The sequence below is a fragment of the Rhipicephalus microplus genome, unplaced genomic scaffold, assembly GCF_043290135.1.
Source record: "Rhipicephalus microplus isolate Deutch F79 unplaced genomic scaffold, USDA_Rmic scaffold_13, whole genome shotgun sequence".
Lineage (NCBI taxonomy): Eukaryota > Metazoa > Arthropoda > Arachnida > Ixodida > Ixodidae > Rhipicephalus > Rhipicephalus microplus.
Window position 1 is genome coordinate 35,121,425 of NW_027464586.1, and position 20,024 is coordinate 35,141,448.

Consider the following 20,024-nt stretch of genomic DNA (forward strand, 5'->3'; position numbering starts at 1 on the left):
GCTACGACGGGGGACGCTACGCTTCCCCTAGCTGCGTCAGCACAAGACATATCATTCGGACTCGTGTATACATGTGATAAATAAGCGTTCCAAGGCTGGTTAATCGGGGTATGTCGGATATGCTACAGCTATGTACGCTTGGAAGGCTGCTTTATCGAAGCAGATGGAGCGAATTAAGCGCGACTTGCGCGTACCTGTAAATGGGACCCGGCCGACGAGCCTCCGTCGCTTACAGGGCCCCACCCACAATAAGCACAAACTACCAAAATTCCAAATAATGATTGTGTATTTTTTCTCAGCTGAAGAGCTTAGTATACAACAATAAGAATAAAATGACATAATAAGCATAATAATGACAATAATAATTATTCAACATAATGAGAACATAAACATAGGAATAAAACGACAATATGTCTCGATCACTACGCGCTAATCACAATTAAACTGGATAGCGGCGAGCAATTACCTCCATTAATCGAAGAAAAGGGTCTTTCACGTTAGGACGTGCGTCAATTGATCTTCACCATTCTTTTCGCATTTCTTCTGGTGCCCCCATAATCTAACATGCACCTACCAGTCTGACCAATACAACTGTTGGCGCATGACTGAGGAATCTTGTACACTACTCCTGTAACACAAGGAATGGAGGAGCTGCAGTGTGTCTGATCACATTCACCTTTATTTTTGGTTTTGCCTTTGGACCCGAGCTTAACAAGTGTGCAAGTGCTGCCCAGCTTCTTAAGAGCCACTGCCACATCATATCTGGATGCGACACTCTTAATTATGTGCCATCTTGTGAACAAGTCTAACAAGTGTTGTGTATTTTCATTTACTAATAAGAGCTTGTATTAATAAAGAACTTGAACGTAGGGCAGCAGGCTAAAGTGGCTTTCATTATTTTTCTCACAGACTTCGCATTTGCTGAAATGTTTGATCCATCTCACCACCTTTTTGCAGGATCTAGTGGCCGCATAATCTGGAAACCCTGCTGTTGGAAACCTCTGGATCTGAACATAAACACTGCTCATTACCTTGTGCACACATGACTTGCACACAGCCTCCTGTACCAAAGAGTCAGCCAATCCACCTTCGATCACTTTGGAATAAGCTAATGTGTAAGGCAAACGAGGCTGTTGCGACCTGGGCCTGTACTGCCAGCACGCATGCATTGGTAAGGAGTGAGACAGCTGCTCACATTGCGCATTTTTTATATAGTTCTGTTTTTTTGCGCCAAGCTGCTCTAAAAGCATAGTAATCAGGAAAATTGCACCGAACTGCTCCGAAACAGCCTCGAAAGCTAGAATTTTGATGCCGACTTCAGCTTCAGTGGGGGAAAAATGGCGAGTTTGACAAATAAGATGCACCCAATTGTGTTTCTTTTTTACTTTCCACATTTCTGGTGACAAAGGCTCCCATGGTGCCGCCATAATCTTTAAACTTTAGCAAATATGCGTGACTCATAAAAATGTGCTGCCGTGCATCAAGCTAGCTGCTTCTACTAGCTATTCTGTGTGTTCTATAGTGCCACTGTCGGCTAGCGAAAACCACCGAGTTTGGTGGCAAGCATAGTGGGGTTGACTCTCCTGTTCTCTGTCGTGCATAGCGCATTCCAGGCACTGTGGCTTTCATGTTGACACTGCTGCATGTGGTCACCTACGAGTACGTGTTTGCTGTGAGCGAGTAACTGTAAACGTGGAGTCATTTTTTCCCTGCATCCAACGCGTCTCCCGGATGCTCTGGCACGTGCACATGGGTTCTCAAAATGGGTTCCGTGAGTGGCAGAATGTGTGCAGCCTATTCCCGTTTTACACCCATTAGCTACTAATTTATTTAGACTGGCGAGAGTTCTCATTGCATTTTATATTTAAAGAAGCCTTCACAAGTGAAATCCGCACATCAATGTTTGCAGGTAGAGAGAAACACTTGGTTAGATGCGAAGCCGTGGTGACAAAGCGAGTGTTCAAACCATTGTAAACGATATTAACGGGCACCTTGGTGCTTTATTCGTGAATCCTTACACATCGGCAATCACTTGACACAGTTTTCAATGATGGCAATTTGCCACTGCTTCATTAGTAATCGAAACTCGCAACAAGTGCTTATAGAGGTGTTGCTGCATGCGTGCCGACCCTGGGCTACACGAGCTTGTGACTTATCTCAATCAGTGTTTCGGTTGGTGGCGTGTGACTTCGTTTTTTTTCTTTTCTCCTTTTTTTGCAATAAAACCCGCCTCTCTAAAATCAGCGTTTTGTTTGCGTAATACAGAGATTTTTTAACCTGTGGTGCGCGAGCAATTCACGCGAGTCACGGAGCGGCACGGGCAGCAATCGCAAGCCGATGTATTGTTGGGAGTTCTTCATGGACAATGATGACCTATAGATATTGAAAAAATATCAACACTGGCCAACTTGTGCTATAATAACACGTGGTTGCTCATGTGGAGAGGCATTATCAGTATTACTCGCTCATCACTTAGTGCCATATGCACATGCTTTATGAGATAGTCTATGCGGCAAGATTTCTTGCATCTCACGCTGCATTCTTGGAGTTGGTCCTGCATGAGGTGACCGCGAACGGCAGTGCAGCATGCTTCTGTTTGTTAGAAGCTCTTGACGCTGTCATGTCAGGCTTTTTCTTAAGCGAACAATCACTCATACGTCACTAAGATTCTTGTGCAATCACAATTATTTAATTTCTTTTCGAGTGTGATGTGTTCTTTTTAATTGTCTCTGCGGAACCTAGCTTTCAACAAAACCTTTTTTTAGATATTATTTTACGTATTTTGAGGGCTAGATAGGTCACGGGTGTGGTATGTAAAAAAGTAGGGCAGTTCATACCTAGCGATCATCTGTTCAAAAACTTCCTTCAAAATCTGTTTCAGTGTAGTGTGTATTATAAGCAAATTAAAGTATTCACTGGTGCCCCCAAGTTGCTAAACATGGGTATTTTTAAGCTCCCAGGACAACTTAGTAAAGGCTTCTAATTGCTCCAAAATTGAAATTTCGCTGCTCCAGAAACTGCTCCCAATTTAGTTTTAGCTGTCTCTCTCCAGTTTGAGTAAAGCGTTAGCCTTAGGTCTAAAAACTGAATGTTTAATTCCTGCGGCAGTTTTGTCGCAAAGTTAAGTACACTTCCATTCTCTAAAAAGACACTAAAGAGCAAAACAATTTTTTGCATATTAGTACTTCTAATTTCACTATCCGACAAACTTTCTCTTGCGGCGACATGATGCTCGGCAACGGAAAAAACATGCAAGAAGAAAATTTGGGTGGAGATTCTACTAATATTGCCGTGCCAAACACAGTGACGTAGGAAATATTGAAGGCGTCTACTGGAGGGGTCCCCACATAGCTTCTGCTCATTAAAAATGAAGAACATTGTGTTCAGTGGGTGCTAGACCTAGCATACGATAGTTGGAAAATTTCATTGAGCCAATGTCATGAAAATACGAAAAAGACATTTTGAAATTTGCTACGTGATGCTCAAATGCAGGGGTGCAACAGCTGCGCTGATTGCGTCAATTTGATAAAATTTCTCATTTGTGCGCCGAGCTGTGCCAAAACCATAAAATTTGCCTAAATGGCGCCACGCTGCGCCAAAATGCCCGACCAGCCTCAAAATTTTCTCGTTTGCCCTAATTTGAGCGAGAAATGGAGACCACTTTAGCCACTTGTAGTTTGCATCATCAATCTATGCGGGCAGACCCTAACCATAAACCGCAGTGTAAGACAGCTGCTTATTAGTTCAAGACACTCGCGAAACTCTATCAACCAGATGAAGTTACAACGCCGCGTGCCTGTCGGTCTGCTGACCGCAGCAGATATATTTACTGGCGGGACAACGCAACTACAACACAAAAGATGTGTTGCCGTAGCCAGCAACACTTTGTTGGAAATATGAATTTTCTAGTCAGCAAGTGCTGCCATGGCATGTTAGGATCCATTAGGAACTAAAGCTGGAAGTGTACAAACTCTCAGCACATCGAGCTTGTTCACTACCAGCTTTAGTTCATGCCGTGACGTCAGTTGCCATAGCAACACCATATGCGATAGATATCCGGTGCCATTGGCGGGTTGGTCTAGCAATGGTTTGACCAGATTACTTTATCTGGTACTCCTCCATGAAAAAAAAATGAAGGGAGGGGGGGGGGGGGGTTGTGGTTTGAAAATTTTTTGGTCTTGTTCTAACCTGTGCAAAAACACTGCTTAAGCCACCTTCGCCATAGTACATGGGTGGCCTGCGGAAAAGCGGTATAATATTTAGAAGGGGCTTATAGTTGTAGTCTCTAGACACTGCACAGTTTGTTCAATGACTGATGTATGTATATGCCACATATTTGTGAGTAGGAAAAGTTACTGGCAAAATTATTTGGAGTACAATATGACATCTCTACAGCTGTAAAAAATCAGTTTTTTTCCAGTTTTAGGAATCTCATGGCCACCGTCTTGGGAAATCCACATTTGAATTCTCAAACGATTTGACAGGCCTGGTGACTTCTAATGTGGGCCTCATGATTGTTTGCCGAGTGGGGTGATTAAACAAAATACTATATGTTGAAATAGGAGTGCTCATAATCACTGTGCATGATTTAGGGAATGTTAAATGGCTTGCACGTATATATATATATATATATATATATATATATATATATATATATATATATATATATATATATATATATATATATTTAAATCTAAGCCTTCTTTCTCAAGCTGCTCGAAATTCGGTCTTTTGTGGTAAAAAAATGAATGTTTTTTTTCGCTTGTAACCTGCTCCAAATTTGAGTTTTAGTGCTCCAAAAGTAACATTTTGCTGCTTTGAAAATTGCTCTAAATTCTAGTTCAGCTGTCGCACCTTGGGAAATGTTTAAGCGCGAAATTTAACATTAAAATTTTGACCTTGATTTTTATTCATTATTAATGAAATGATGACAGTGAAACTTGTAGCATTAGAGTTCTCAGACCACAGTTTGTTCATCTAAGTCAAGCAATTGTTTCTCTATATTGTCCCGACTGTATCTACCTGCGGCCGGTCTGGAGGCGCACGCTTGCTTTCTTTGCGGCCTGTGTACAGGAAGGAGGTTGTGCTTCTACCTATTGCCGCAATCTTCTTCCAAACTAACTCGCCGCCGTCCATTGGAGAAAAAGGCTAGCGCACTCAAATAATGCTCAGCTTCATTTCTACTGTTGCACTTCCTGGTGGTACCAACGCAATGGAAACATGAGAGGAAGCATATATGACACCTCTTTCTGATACTTCAAGACAGGAGTAAATTGATAAATATTCCATTCTGCACGCATGTACCATTGTGCGTCGGGTTCAGAAAACTCCGCCACAAGATCCGTCACAAACTGGCAGAGGAAATGACAGACAACATAATCTTTTTTTTTTCTGAGAAAAATAGCTTTGGAAACGTTTACTTCGAATTCATATGCTGGCAGCCAGTGCCCATGATAATGATAAATTTTGCACATTCTTGTTCAAGGTATCACATTTCGTGCTTATTGAAAAAAGTACTTCAAAAAGGTGAAAGTAAAAGCATAAGAGGGATGGTCACTATTTTAGGGGCGAAGCTCCTTAGGGCGTGGGTTGTGCGTCCCCTGTAGCCTGTATGTAGCCACCTCTAGTTTAGTTCTTGCAGTGTTCACTAGATTGCGGTACCGTCCCCTGTATGTAGCCACCTCTAGTTTAGTTCTTGCAGTGTTCACTAGATGGCGGTACCGTCTCCTGTATGTAGCCACCTCTCGTTTATTTCTTGTAGTGTTTACTAGATGGTGGTACTTGTATCTGATGATGAAAAGATGCAAGATGTTATAAACTAGAAAGCGGTACTTGTAGTTGATGAAAGACGCGAGATCTTGTATAATAGGAATGATGTCACATATGGCGCGTGTCATTGGTTGAAGGCAATCGTTCGATTTAGTGCGGCGACGTACGCTAGGGGGAGCGTTGTAATAAAATCCGTTCGCTGTTGGCGCGCGCTCGGAGTCGCCGGATGGATAAGGCTGCACAGCGGAGAGAGCGCAAGGCGGCAGCAGCGCGCGCTCGCAGACAGAATCCCGATGTGCGAGCGCGCGAGGCAAGGGACATCGCAAGCCGTCCATCGTCTAAGAACAAATAAAAGTTGATTTGTGTATATACACACACAGCGTTTCTAACGTCTTTACATGATGATCGACTGGGCGAATTACACGGAAGATTCACAGTTTACCGATGAATCCCTCCGGAGCTTCGCCCATTCATCATCATTCACACCGTGAATATGCCGTTATTTTTTCACAAGTAGGTCTGAATAGCACTCGCAATAGCAAGAGTAATAGCAGTAGTAATAAGAATGTCAATGAAAATAATAATTGTTCAAAATGAAAACACAAAATTTAGAGACATGAAAGAGCATGTAGTGATGCAGTTTTGGAAAGTCCTTTTAGTAAAGAAAAAAAACCAAGCCCGCACAATCCCAGATGCAATCTTCAGTGCCGATGAAAAAATGTGAAACATTTTCATATGCAATAAGGCTCGCCAGAGACGCACGTGAACAATATAATGTTAGAGAATGAGAAAATGTCCTCATCAGTACTAATATATTTTCATTGCGCCTGAAGAAAAAAAAAGCACTGTTGGCAAAACTTTGTTGTGATGCTTTTAGCTGAAATAGTGACATTGTTTCTAACCAGAAATGCTTTTGTGTGGGCTTGTAAACAAAGCGAGACGGCATGTCATTTCGATCCGTTAACATTTTTATGCAATTAACTAGAAGAATCTGGAGCAACTTTTCAGAAGTAATTAGCGCCGACGCTTTTGCGTGACTCTCTTCCACACTTTCCGAACAGGCAGCAGTGAATCTTCAATGTATTGCTCAAGAATCAACTGTTATTGTCAAGGATTTTTATTTGAGGAAGTTAGTTCACTGATATGTTTATGAAAGACGCCGTGGTGGAACGCTCTGGGAATTTTGACCATGTGGAGTTCTTTAACTTGCACCTAAATGATAAATCCAATCACACGAGCCTCAAGAATTTTCGGATTCAGCGAATAGAATGTGTTCAAGCCTTAAAGAAATATTTTGTGTCGTTGCGTGTTCGTACTCATTACCCAATGCATGCGTGCCAAAAAATGCAGGCTGTGCAACACACACCTCTACTACTCTCACTGCTTCCTACAAATTGAAAAGTAATTGGCGCGAGAAAGTGGCCGGGGACAGCTGATTTACAAAGCAGTGCCAACTCTTCAAAACGCATTTTGCCGCATATATGCGGCAAAATGCGTTTTGAAGAGTTGGCTCTCGACGCCCTCATGCGGAGTGCACTGACACTGTAATAAAACAACTATATTTTACTCGCGGCGGCTGCTTAGGCCATAAAAGCACGGAGCGCGCGCGCGCTTATAGACCGGCTGTGATCTATCATTCATTCGTTATATTGTTCGCTTCACAATTGATCAGGTAATCGTGCATGTACCGAAATACATACTGCCAAACCATCTGATATTGCTGTCTTGATTCATCTTGTTGGCATCACTTAAAGGAGTACTGAGACGAATTTTCAATATTTAGAAATTGTTCTATAGAAGACGATTGGTCTCAAGAAGGTAGTTTGTGTTGCGTGGGAGAGGATCGCATATGTTTTTAATACCTCTACCTTTAAAAGACACTATCGATTTCGATATCAAGTGGGTGGCTTCTTTGTGATATGATAAGGCAGTGTGACGTTGCAGGAACTTGGTAATCCGCTACGTACTAATGGCAGAAAAGTGATCTGCTCGTGGTACACATAAACCATGAGTGCATTGTCCCTATTGACCATGACAGTGATTTCTGTGATTCAGGCTGCATGGAAACTCCGTTTGCAAACTCGGAGGAACCTTGTTGACGCGTCACGATAATGTCCACTCCATTGCTTGCCAATACTCTGGAACAAAAACTTTAAAATCAAAGTAACTATCTCATGCACGCTGGCTGACTATTGTGTGGCAAGTGGTAATACTACTTGCATACCGAGGAAACTAAAATTGTCCCTTTTGCGATGTCTCAAAATTGTCTCGGTACACCTTTTAAAGACACTAAAACCAAAAACATTTTTCGCGTATTAGTCAAGTACAATTTCTCAATCCAGGAAATACTACCCTTACCGCGAAACGATGCTTCGTAAGTGAGATAATGCGCGATAAGAAAATGTGGGTGGAGATGCTGACTTGATCTTCTCGCACGAAACCAGGTGACATCATAAAATTCAAAGACGTGGACTGGGTCTTATGTAAATATTAATTCATCAAAATTAAGTACACTGTTATCTGTTGGTGTGATGGACCTAAGATACGAAGTTTCAGGAATATTCATCAAGCCAATGTTGCAAAAGTACAATTCATTTTCACAATTTGAGCATCAGAAAATAAAAATAAACTTCATCCCTAATTTTCTCCTCTGATAATGAACTTGTGGCATGAGAGGTCTCGGCGTGCAGCGTGTAAGTCGTCTAAACTGAGGCATTGGTTCTCTTTAGTGTACCTTTAAGAAAATATTTGCAACTGCTGGTGCAACACGAGTCACTGCGAACACTGCTTTGAAGCCATATTTGATTTTATTCAAGTAAAACATCAGAGGTTCACTGGCATTTCAGTCCTATCACTTCATTGAACTTGGCCTTGTCGTTGACCTCTTGTTCTAGCGACTTAACCGCAGTCATGAGTTCTTTTTGGGGCATGGCATAGCATTATTATGATCCCTTTCTTGTGCCCAATTCAGGGACTATCGTGATATTTCTGCGGCAGAATGATCCGAAGACATGCAGTGAATTTAGCTTAGATGTCGAAGACCTGTACTACCATGAAATTGGGTTACTTTGTGACAGATTTTTCATGTTTTTTTTTCCCTTGCTGGAGAATCGTCAATATAAAGACAAATGAAGAATGGCAGAACGTTTATAAAACATTCCCTCGCACTACGGAGTGTTCTACTGATCCCAATTTTCAATACAAATGGCTCTATTGAAGTGGGGCAAATGACTCTACATCGTGTGGGCAGCTTTGTGACAACGTTGTTTTTGGCTGAATATGATTGAGAAAAAAAGGCTAGCACAAATTTACACAATGAAAAGTTCATTTGAGTTATCTACAACTGGTTTCTGTTCAAGCAACCTCACAGTTGTATGAAAATTTATTCATACATGTACCTTCTCAATCAAGATGTTTTACCTCAAAGATGCCTTGTTTGCCTAGTGGATTCAATTGAGTACAAAATTGTGTCTTCACAGTCCGGTCATTTCCGGTTCTTTAGGGTCCTCCCCATAGTGCTGATGATGTGCCTACCAGGTTTGACTTCTGTCGCTCATCCCAGGTAAAGGGGTCGTTCAAAGTTTGCTATGTTGAAGTTATCCTTCTCAAAGGCTTTTTTCTCCGGAACCCGCACCACCGAATCCTAAACGTTGCTAGTATAGGGAACCAGCGCTGGAGTTCCGCGCCCACCCTGGCGGTGAGAGCGCGCACTTCTCAGCTGCTCCCGCAGACGAGAGTGGCGGCTGGTAGAGATGGTGCGTGCACGCATCGCCGTAACAAAACCAAAGGAGTGGCTACTTGGGCTGGTTGGTATTGCATTTTTTGAGAGAAATATACTTACTTAGTGCGCAGAGAATGTTTCAGAGGGAAGATATAGCAGAGAGATGGGACAGAGCGCACACTTACAACCAATTTAATTGCACCGATGGCGGGAAATTATATACAGCCAAGAGGGTGAGGAGATCACACACAGAAGAAAGGACATATGATGGCACATGCGCCAGACCACCATATTCCAATCTTAAAATGACAACTTAACTACCTGTTAAGATACCTGCCAATCTGTCGGATAATGAATACAAGTATCTTTTTAGTTAAGTTGTCATTTTAAGACTAGAATAAGGTGGTTTGGCGCATGTGCCATCATTTGTCTGTTCTGTGCGTGATCTCCTCGCCCTCTTGACCGTATATATATTCCCGCCATCTGTGCAATAAATGTGGCTGTAAGTGCACGCTCTGTCCTATCTCTCTGCTATATGTTCCTTCTGAAAGGTTCCCTGTGCACTAAAGAAATATATTTCTCTAAAAAAAACCAAAGGGCACTGGTGGTACTGCTGCGTATTCAAGTGCAACAGTATGTAAAAAGGAGGACATATAGAGGAAAGGGAGAACGTTGAAAAAGGAGGCAGCGTTGCATGCAAGCGATCAGCTGAGCAAAATTCTGCTTTTGCTCTCCTTTCTAGTGGTGTTGGGCTCGTTTCTAAACCGGATGGCACATGTCTGCTATATTTATTCGATAGTGAAGACAGCCACCAGTGGAAGCTGGGGCGAAACAGTCGAGTTTAAATGGTGTTTTGCTTGAAATGAAACGAGCATATTATATCAAACGGCATTGTAAACATTTTTTTTATCTGGCCCGCTGAGCGTTGAGTAGTGAACTTCAAGACTAACAAAGTTTTCATGCGTCCGTTCATTTGACCATCACCACCAAACTTTATCTGGTGCCACTGCGTGTAGTGAATGAAACGATAGGCAGGTAGTCTTTTTTTTGTAAACGGTTGCGTGTAAAGGAAAGGGGCATTGCCCACAACACTTGTGCAGGGCCACAATTATAAGCCTCTGGGCTGTTTAAAAGATACTCTCACAGTGAAAACTCGATGTCGAAGTGCCTCTGCTTAACTTAATTTGTGCAAAAGACAGGGTTCTTGTTACAAACAAAGGAGCAGATTACTCAAAGCTTAGCTTTATGGAGCCAGCCAATTCAGTAAGCGTTTTTCTCACTTGCTGCCGTGGCTAAGTAACATCGGAATTTGTGCATTGCTAGAGAAGTATCAAATGTCTTCGATGTTTACTTGTTTAGTTCACCTAACACGCATTTTCAGTTTTTTCCGCTTGCCTGTGTCGGCCTAGAATGAACATGTCTGTTCAACATGGATAATTGCTAGGCTTTAATGTGCCAACAAGATATCATTCTTAGTTACGCTGTAGTGTGCGTACCAAGATTGTGACCGCTTGGGGTTCTCCAATGCGCACATATCTTTTGGTTCACGGGTGCTCTTTTTATATTTCGTCCCCATCTAAATGCAGCCATTATGGTCGGAAATCCATCCCGCGCTATCAAGCATACGACTGCGGCACCCCCCATGCTATGCCGTCAGTTGTTTGCCTAATCAACGTCAACGTACATGCATACCGCAGACAGGGCATATGACGCCAGAAAAAGTGGTGCCGCAGCCACTACTCATTTGTTTGTTTTTCACTACAGAAGTGCGCAGTGTAGTATCGTCGTCGCACGGGCATATGACACAAAATCCCAACCAGAAAATGATCACGAGGAAGTTGCCATCACTGCACAACACTGTCTCTTCGATGCCACATGCATAGATGCAGTCCGCTTTGCAGAACTTCTCTCTGTTTTCAAGTGCTGTTTATGTGAGAGTAGCCTTCAGACAGTTTTTTTTTAAACTGCAGTACAGTATTACTGGCACAATGGCTTTTAGAGCTGTTCGTTCCAAAATGAAGCACGGCAGCGCCACAAGTACGTGCTCTCCCTGCAGCCGGTCCGCAAATGGCTGAATTGTATCGCGAGTTCTGTCAAGTACTGCTTATTGGTGAGCTACCTATCCAGTCCTGGTCTCCTAAAAAACCAAAACTTCGGATCAATGCAAGTCTCCAAAAGCACATGAAATTTCAGAGGTTTATTTAACGCGAAAAGAACAACATAGGAAACCACATCAGCACATCTTTCATAGCCTTTGGAGATACCATTTTAAAATTGATACAGGAGCCTTGCAATAATTGAGAAGTGTTAGTGCTGAAATTGGGTTAGCATAGATTCTTTCATCTTGTGTTATCTATCTGGTGGTCTGTCACCCTTTTGTGCAGTATTAGCTGACATGTGCCGAAGAATAATCCAGAGTTGAAAGTGCGTGCGGTTGTGTGTCTTGTTACAAATTTATACAGCCATAGGCTATAGCTGCAGACTAGTTCACCTGGCTTGCAACCCTGTAAGTCATGTGTAGAAATCATGAAAGACCTGGTGTTTATTTGTAAATTAGTCAAACAAGCTTGTTTTAATCAACTTTAATTGAAACCTATTCCTGCATATTTTGGTCTGCTGCAGATTTTTTTTTTTTTTGCACAATGACTGTTGAAGTATTTGTTCATTTCTTTTCATAATGGCCACATGGCATTTGATCTGGATAGTACATTATGATGTCTGCTGTCATTGTTTTCGCTTGCATATGTGTTATACTGCAGTGCTTAGAACTTATTCTGAGGTGTTTATTTCTATTTACGTATGCAGGTGTCTGAAAAAGCTCAGCGTTTCATCAAGACGTGGCTGTCGAAGTTTGTTGGCCTCGATGGAGGTTAGGAAAGGCACTTCACAGATGTGTTCATATATTTGCAGCCCAGTCGCTGCTGCCCCTCGGAGCAGGGATCTGCGACAGCCTGTGATGGTTGGTTTCCTGCCCAATCGCTGCTTGCAGGACCCTGGGCAGCCCACTGTCATTGCCTCATCTCCTGCTGCAGCCTCTGAATCATCGCCCAACCTCTGCTGCCCTGGCCAGCCCTATGCCCATAGAGCCTTGCTGAACTCGCCTCCTAGTTTGGGCTGCATTACTGAACTGCAGTAACTTGAAAAGCCTAACTGAAAAATAAATGGTTTGACTTGGTATACTTAGAAATAAAGGCAAAAGAAATTGTGTTCTGGTATTCTTATTTATAGATTGCTTGTGTGCAGAATATTTTGCACGGAGCAGTTATTTTAGTTAATGTTTTTTTTAGCTAATACTTGATAGAACAGCCTATGTTACAATTTCTCACAAAACTGAGGAAGAATGTATGGAGAAAACTAAACAGTAATTAGACTTGTGCAGTCTTATGCTCTACATGTTGGGAGGCTAATAGGCAATGCAAGAAAAAAGCAAAAATGGACGATTTAGTGGAATCGTGTAGTGCTTCTACACAAGTCGTCCAGTGGTCAGTCGCCTTGAAGTATACACCGCGAAGCTCGTACGGGGCTGCTATAAGCTGCTAGAGGAAGTTCTGGGGGCGTAATGTGAAGTCCGCCGGCTAAAAAATTCCAGTTGTAGAAAGCCCATATTAGTAACGGTGAAAAATTGGCAAGCCAATGGTAGCCAATATTCGTCGTAAAGCGAATGCTAGCGTAATAACGGCATTTCATTGGCCACTAAGTGGCCCGAGAATGGTCCTATGCTGGATGTATGTTGGCAACTACGTCGGTGAAAGGACGGGTCTTCACTCTTCATTAGAGGTGTGCGCCGAGGCGATTTTGACCGGCGGCGGCGTGGGGGTCGTCCAGAGTCGGCGGCGGCGGCGTTGTCGGCGCACGCCGGTTTTTTCATCGGCGGCGGCGTGCGGCCAATTTTCGTCGGCGGCGTCGGCGGCGCAGAAACCGAAACTGAAAATTCAAAAGGCTCTTCCGCCACAGGTTACTGAATTAGTTGAAATTCAGGAATTTTAATCCAAATAGCATAAATGACACTACACAGATGTGTCGACATCCCGATGAATGCAAAGCGTTTTGTAAAGTAGTTTTTATTTCGCTTTCATGAAAAAATAACGCGTATTTCAATCTATGTCCATGTTCTACGGTAAATGTGCAGCACTTTGCTTTTTTTAAATTTAAGATACATCAGTTTGTTGTTGTTGTTGTTGTTGGCAACGTCATACTTCATGAAACCTTTTTTCATTGAACAATGAGCAAGCAGTGACGCACGTCACTCATTTCGCTTTTTCCGGATCTGATCTTACTTTTACATTGTACGCTGCACAAAAGAAGAAGCACCTCTGCTTCAAGTTTTCTTATTACGATTGCATGAAACCGCTTTTTTGAGTATCTGTCATGCTTTGAATGTAACTTTCCTTCAAACGAATCAAAATACCTACTTTTAACAATGTGAGAATCTTTTATGCAGCGGTATAGGATGCGGAAGGAGACAAATCTGCGCATTTATTCAACTAGTTCTCGGCGCGGTGTTCAATAAATGAAGTGTACACATGGGCGTGGGCGAGGCGGGTGGTGCAAAAAGGACACTTGAACCCTTCAAGCTCCACCAGCACTTGCTACCCACTCTAGCGACACCAACACGACCTACTCCCTCAGTCGTGATGCAAGTTGAAAGAAGGCTTTGCATCCCCCCAAGACAAAAACCTGTCGATGGTCATATGTGCAGATGAGAGCAAATGCAATATTTGCTCAGATAGACAGTCCATACTGGTCACGAGCTGGGCGTCCGTTGACCACGCCTGCAAAGAACGTTGACTCCCCGACCCCTTTGTGTTTGGTTAGGGCAGGGGGACACCCCTTCCAAGTGGGCCCCATTAAATTTTCTCTTTAAAAACGTCACAAATAAGAATGCTTGATAAGTATGTCTAAAACATTCAACTTTTCAATGCTTTTTGTAGCGTGTTCCCGTGCTCAATACCCATAAGATGTGTAAGAAATCGAAATAGCAACTGCCACTCTCGACTTGTTCCGGAAAAGACACAATAGAACAATGCAATTACGAGTGCTGGGAACCTTTGTTCTTTTGTATATTTGATTTCTAGGCATGATTTGAATTCTAATATAAACAAAAATAAAACCTGCTACATATTAAAAAAAGGCTGCTATTGCAAGATGTGTGTTGCAAGACGTGATTTTTTTAGACTTAAGTCTCTGCAAGGCACATCTGGTGTCACAAACTTGTAAGTGTCCCCCCCTTTTCCCCAAGACATCTCACGATTCCCTCCCCCCTCTAATAAAAAGGCACCAATGTAGGCCTCCGTAGGCCTCCGTGATTGCCTACTGGCGCGCGGCGGGCCATTCCGGTGGCTAGATCCAACAGTGGCGATTTCGACTAGCTTTATTGGAGGTGCTGAAAGATCAAGAAAAGGCCGATATTTGTAAATTTCTTGAGAGTTCAGTGATAGTTTCTTCATGAATACCGTGGATTATTAGACCTCACTTTGTGTATAATGCTCCAATGAAAAAAAAATGGTTTCATCCTGTGTCACTGTAGAGTCAGAAGCCATCACATGTGCAGGCATCATTAAGCTTCTATATGACATTGCTGAGGTTCAGTACATTTGTACAAATAATTCTCGTTAATTGAACATTTTGAGTATAATCCTTGCTTGGGTTAGTATGTGTGAAACATAAATTTGAGATTTAAAATTATCATTGTGGGTTTCTGCAGCAAAGACCCATTGATTAAAACTGATGACTCCGGAGCTACGGCAGAGGTAACATTCGTTCTGTTTTTTTCGGTTACGGTAACGGTAATGCGTTACCTTTTTTATGTATCTATATAACGTGGAGCCGTGAAACGTTCCCCTTTTTCTTATTTGAGTAACTAGTGAGGTATTTAGTTACTTTTTACTGTAACGGTGTGGGCCGACATCACTCCTGTAAGTCTATTTAGTGATTTATTTTATTTATTATTTGCAAAATACTGCTAGCCTAAAAAAGGCTGTAAGCAGGAGTGGGAATACAAAGATGATATATATACATACTGCGCAAAAGAAAGCGATAACGGCATGCTTCACACTAGGTACTCTTCTACAGCAATAATATCATCAGTTATATCGATCATCACAGCAGTAGGTAACTACACTGTAACCATTATATTCTAAATGCCAGTAATACATACATGGAATAAAAGAATATATGTATTTCCTTACATATAAGGTGACGATACATAAAAGTAGAAACACACAAGTGAACATATACAAAGAAGATTAGTAAACTCGTACAATTACACAGTCGTCAAATGAGCCTGAAGTGTTGAAATGAAATCTGCTGTGGTCATGCGTTCCACGACATCGGCTGGGAGCTCGTTCCATTCCCTTACTGTTCGTGGGAAAAATGTGTTGTGAAATACATCTGTTCGGCAGTTATAGTCTCGTAGTTTTTTTGAGTGATGAGAACGTGTGATTCGCTTACTTACAGGTTGAATGAAATGATCCCTTTCTATTCCTATTTTATTATGATAAATTTTGTATAGGTACCCTAGTCTTTCCGTGTGGCGTCGTAATTCCAGGGGTTCCAATTCAGTACGTTAGTGGAAAGGGCTGAATTGGAACCCCTGGAATTACGACGCCACACGGAAAGACTAGGGTACCTATACAAAATTTATCATAATAAAATAGGAATAGAAAGGGATCATTTCATTCAACCTGTAAGTAAGCGAATCACACGTTCTCATCACTCAAAAAAACTACGAGACTATAACTGCCGAACAGATGTATTTCACAACACATTTTTCCCACGAACAGTAAGGGAATGGAACGAGCTCCCAGCCGATGTCGTGGAACGCATGACCACAGCAGATTTCATTTCAACACTTCAGGCTCATTTGACGACTGTGTAATTGTACGAGTTTACTAATCTTCTTTGTATATGTTCACTTGTGTGTTTCTACTTTTATGTATCGTCACCTTATATGTAAGGAAATACATATATTCTTTTATTCCATGTATGTATTACTGGCATTTAGAATATAATGGTTACAGTGTAGTTACCTACTGCTGTGATGATCGATATAACTGATGATATTATTGCTGTAGAAGAGTACCTAGTGTGAAGCATGCCGTTATCGCTTTCTTTTGCGCAGTATGTATATATATCATCTTTGTATTCCCACTCCTGCTTACAGCCTTTTTTAGGCTAGCAGTATTTTGCAAATAATAAATAAAATAAATCACTAAATAGACTTACAGGAGTGATGTCGGCCCACACCGTTAGTTGTTGCGGTCTACAGGCTGGCTGTAAACATTACATGGAGATATATTCCTTTCATCCAGAAGGGTTGCTCCACCATTGAGGATCTAGACCTTTGAGGAATACACAACAGTTTCTTAATGATATGCATATCATCCCACCGAAGCGTGCACTTCGTTTCGCTAAAGTTTACAGTCAACGTCAGTGCGGTCGTCACGCGGTATGTTTTAGATAGAAACTTAGCCTTCTCAAAATACCCAAAGACGTCGATCCACCGTGCAACGCGTGGCCACCCGATGACGGTTCTGTATGAAAATGGCATCCACAGTGAAACATGTTGCATCTGCTGAAATTTTATCACAACATTATTATACTGCCACGCTCGCTTGTATTTTTATGTCACAGTCTTGCGCAAAGGCACTGCCGTAGTGGTTCAGTAGCTAAGGTACTCAGCTGCTGAGCCGCAGGTGGGCCCGCAGGTCGCGGGATCAAGTCCCACCTGCGGCTGCTTTATTTTCGATAGAGGCGAAAATGCTGTAGGCCTATGTGCTGCGATTTCGGTGCATGTTAAAGAACCCCAGGTTGTCAAATTTCCGGAGTCCTCCACTACGGCATCTCTCATAATCACGTGGTGGTTTTGAAACGTTAAACACCACATATTAATCAGTTGCCTTGCGCAAGGATGCTTAGCTGTCTGCGAACACTCTAGATTATTTTAGAATTTTCTGATAAGCTTGAGACACCTACGATATGGATGCTACGTGTATAAGTGGCGACGCACCTTCGCGCAGATCATATTACCAACGACCAATGCTCTGATTACCGCTGTCTGTGTAAAGCACGAATTTCGAGCACTTTGCACTTTCCTATGCACATGTTCACTCAATAAAAAGTGTCGTCTTGAGCAACCCACGTACCATCTTCTTTGACGTCGCAACCACGCGGGAATACCGTAAGTGAAATGAGAACGCTGAAATGATTGATACAAAACAATGAGATGGGGCGTAAGTGCATGGCCAAGTTTTGTTTAAGATGTGTATACCACAAGCTATTGTCTTGTATAGAACCAATATGATGCGGATTTGTTAAAATACTGTGAAGTTGAATGTCAAGAAAGGAAGAACATGAACTTAGAAAGAGACAGTGGAGACGAAAAGTGATAGTTATCAACGTAAAGTTTGATCGGTCGTTCCCCGCCAAACGTCCTAAACGTTTTGTCGACTATCTCAGGTGTATTCGAAAAAAAAGTCGGGCTGATTTACTCCATTGAAATCAGTCTATCGCGAAAATTCTTTCGAGAGAAAAATATTTTCGGTGACCTATATGTGACTGAAATTTCAGCTATAGGCTGGGCCCTATATTGAGTCCTAAGATGAAAGCCTATTTACTGAGAGAGTCTATGTATAGGCTCTATTTATTTTGCCAACCTATGGTTTCGAATATTTAAAACCTCCCACGATGGCGTGCCTTGGTGTCGTATTGACGTTCTGGCTTGTAAAGCCGAAAATTTTATTTTTCAAATTATAAACTGTTAATATCTCCCCCCCTCCCCTCCCCGGCACTCGTTCTAGGGTTGGTCCTTTGATAAACACCAGTCACATATATTTAAATAAATCCTTGGATATCAACTATTCATAACTCTCATTTAAAGATGTGGAAATGAAATGACGTCACTAAATTACCGATGAGGTGAAATATTAACTTTAAAAGCACAGTAAACGTGCCTAAAAAGCTAATTCAACGCTAAAACAATGTAACCTTAACTAATAATGTCACCACACTTCTAAAACCTCATGCAATGTATATTGCATACCTGCAAGGTGCAGTTATTCGAGCGCTTTTTGCAGTGAAATTTGGCCATAGAGTTAATCTCGTTCATGGCAGTGCTATTTCTAAATTTGACGTTTGAATATCTAACGAAGTTTACGAGTTTCTTTCGGTGAAATCCGCGTTTTTTTTTTTTTGGCGATGTAATAGAGCATTTTATGCATTGCGCTGGCACGAAGTTTATTGTAGATGATGCGTTTATAGAGTACACCGTTCAACGACTGTTAAACTGTGGCCTCGTGATATGCTCGTGATATGCTCCCAGAGAACAGAAAAACGCATAACGAAGTACATTACTAACGAACGGAAGAATTAAATATTTCTCGGTCTTTTCATTTTGTTTCTGTAGTCCAATCTACAAACGTTCGTATTAAACGAGCATGACGGTACGAAGGCATGGAATTCGGTTCTGCAGCATGTTGTGACACATGTGCCACTCCAGGTTACCTTTATTACATGACATCGGAATCCACACTGAGCTTGATCTATGATTATGTACCTAATCAACGGAGAATGAGTGCTAAGCTCCGGATTCATTATTAATGTGGCTTCAAAGACGAGAAAACAGCACGATTCGCGAGCAATCGAGCGCCCGTTCTCTCTCTCTATTTTGTTGAACTGCTTGTGCCCTGAGATGCCACTTCAATTTCTTTTTGAATAAATGTGGCGATCTGGAAAGTTGTGAGCGCCAAACAAGGCGCTAACAAGAATGAGAGATACAGGACGGGTGCTTGTGAACGTCGCGTGGAGGCATTAGTTAGCGCTCGAAATTTCCCGATAGCAATGCGCCAACTGGCAGGATTTCAAGTTTTGTTAAAATGTAGCGACGACACAGATCATGGGTTTTGTCATGTCATTTGCTACCAATTAAACAGTGGCTGCGTAATTTAGGTTACCATGAAAATTGTCGCGGCCATATTTCAAGAAGGAAGGAAGCAGAAACGCACCGTTCCTGCCATACGTGATCCTTCATCACTCGTGGAAATCAATTTATTCAAGCTGTAACGTGATTGAAGAATTCTGTTACTTCTCGGCAATCAGAGAGGCTTTTAATTCTCCAGTCTCTTTATGAGATATTGCTGCCATCTTTTTCCAACAGGCTTGCAGTTCTGCTGCACCGGCATAGCAACACCCATGTTTTTGATGATTTTTTCATTCCCATTCAAAAACTTTTCCATTCATAGTCATTTTTGAAGCGCATAAGAACTGAATTCCTGTCGTTCGTCACCCGTCACTGCGTTCGTCCAGTACATACTGCAAAAGACTTGATGGCAAAGTCGTTTTCTATGTTCAAGTTCCTTGTACCCAACCTTTCGCGCTCTTTGTGCACTTCAAGGAGTTCATAAAGACTACAATACAACCCAACGAGCTGTACACCGTGCCGTCGGGACTGGTATGCATGATGCAAATATGTTGCGAGTGGTCTCGCAGTGTTCTGCCATTGTGCTTCGTTCCCTGTTCCGTGAGCTCAAGTTTGGTC

At 42.1% G+C, this 20,024-nt stretch overlaps 1 protein-coding gene across 2 annotated transcripts; it reads left to right on the top strand.

Annotated features, from left to right (window-relative positions):
• Positions 1-530: 530 nt before the first annotated feature.
• Positions 531-12,697, top strand: LOC119163032 (uncharacterized). Of its 2 annotated transcripts, none has more exons than XM_075882736.1 (2): positions 531-1,171; positions 12,296-12,697. In XM_075882736.1, the coding sequence occupies exons 1-2, from the start codon at positions 1,164-1,166 to the stop codon at positions 12,624-12,626; spliced, it is 339 nt and encodes a 112-aa protein (XP_075738851.1). In that variant the 5' UTR covers positions 531-1,163; the 3' UTR covers positions 12,627-12,697. The 2 variants fall into 2 exon arrangements, with proteins under 2 accessions (XP_075738851.1, XP_075738852.1); XM_075882737.1 differs by having other exon boundaries at positions 12,401-12,697.
• The last annotated feature ends 7,327 nt before the right edge of the window (positions 12,698-20,024 follow it).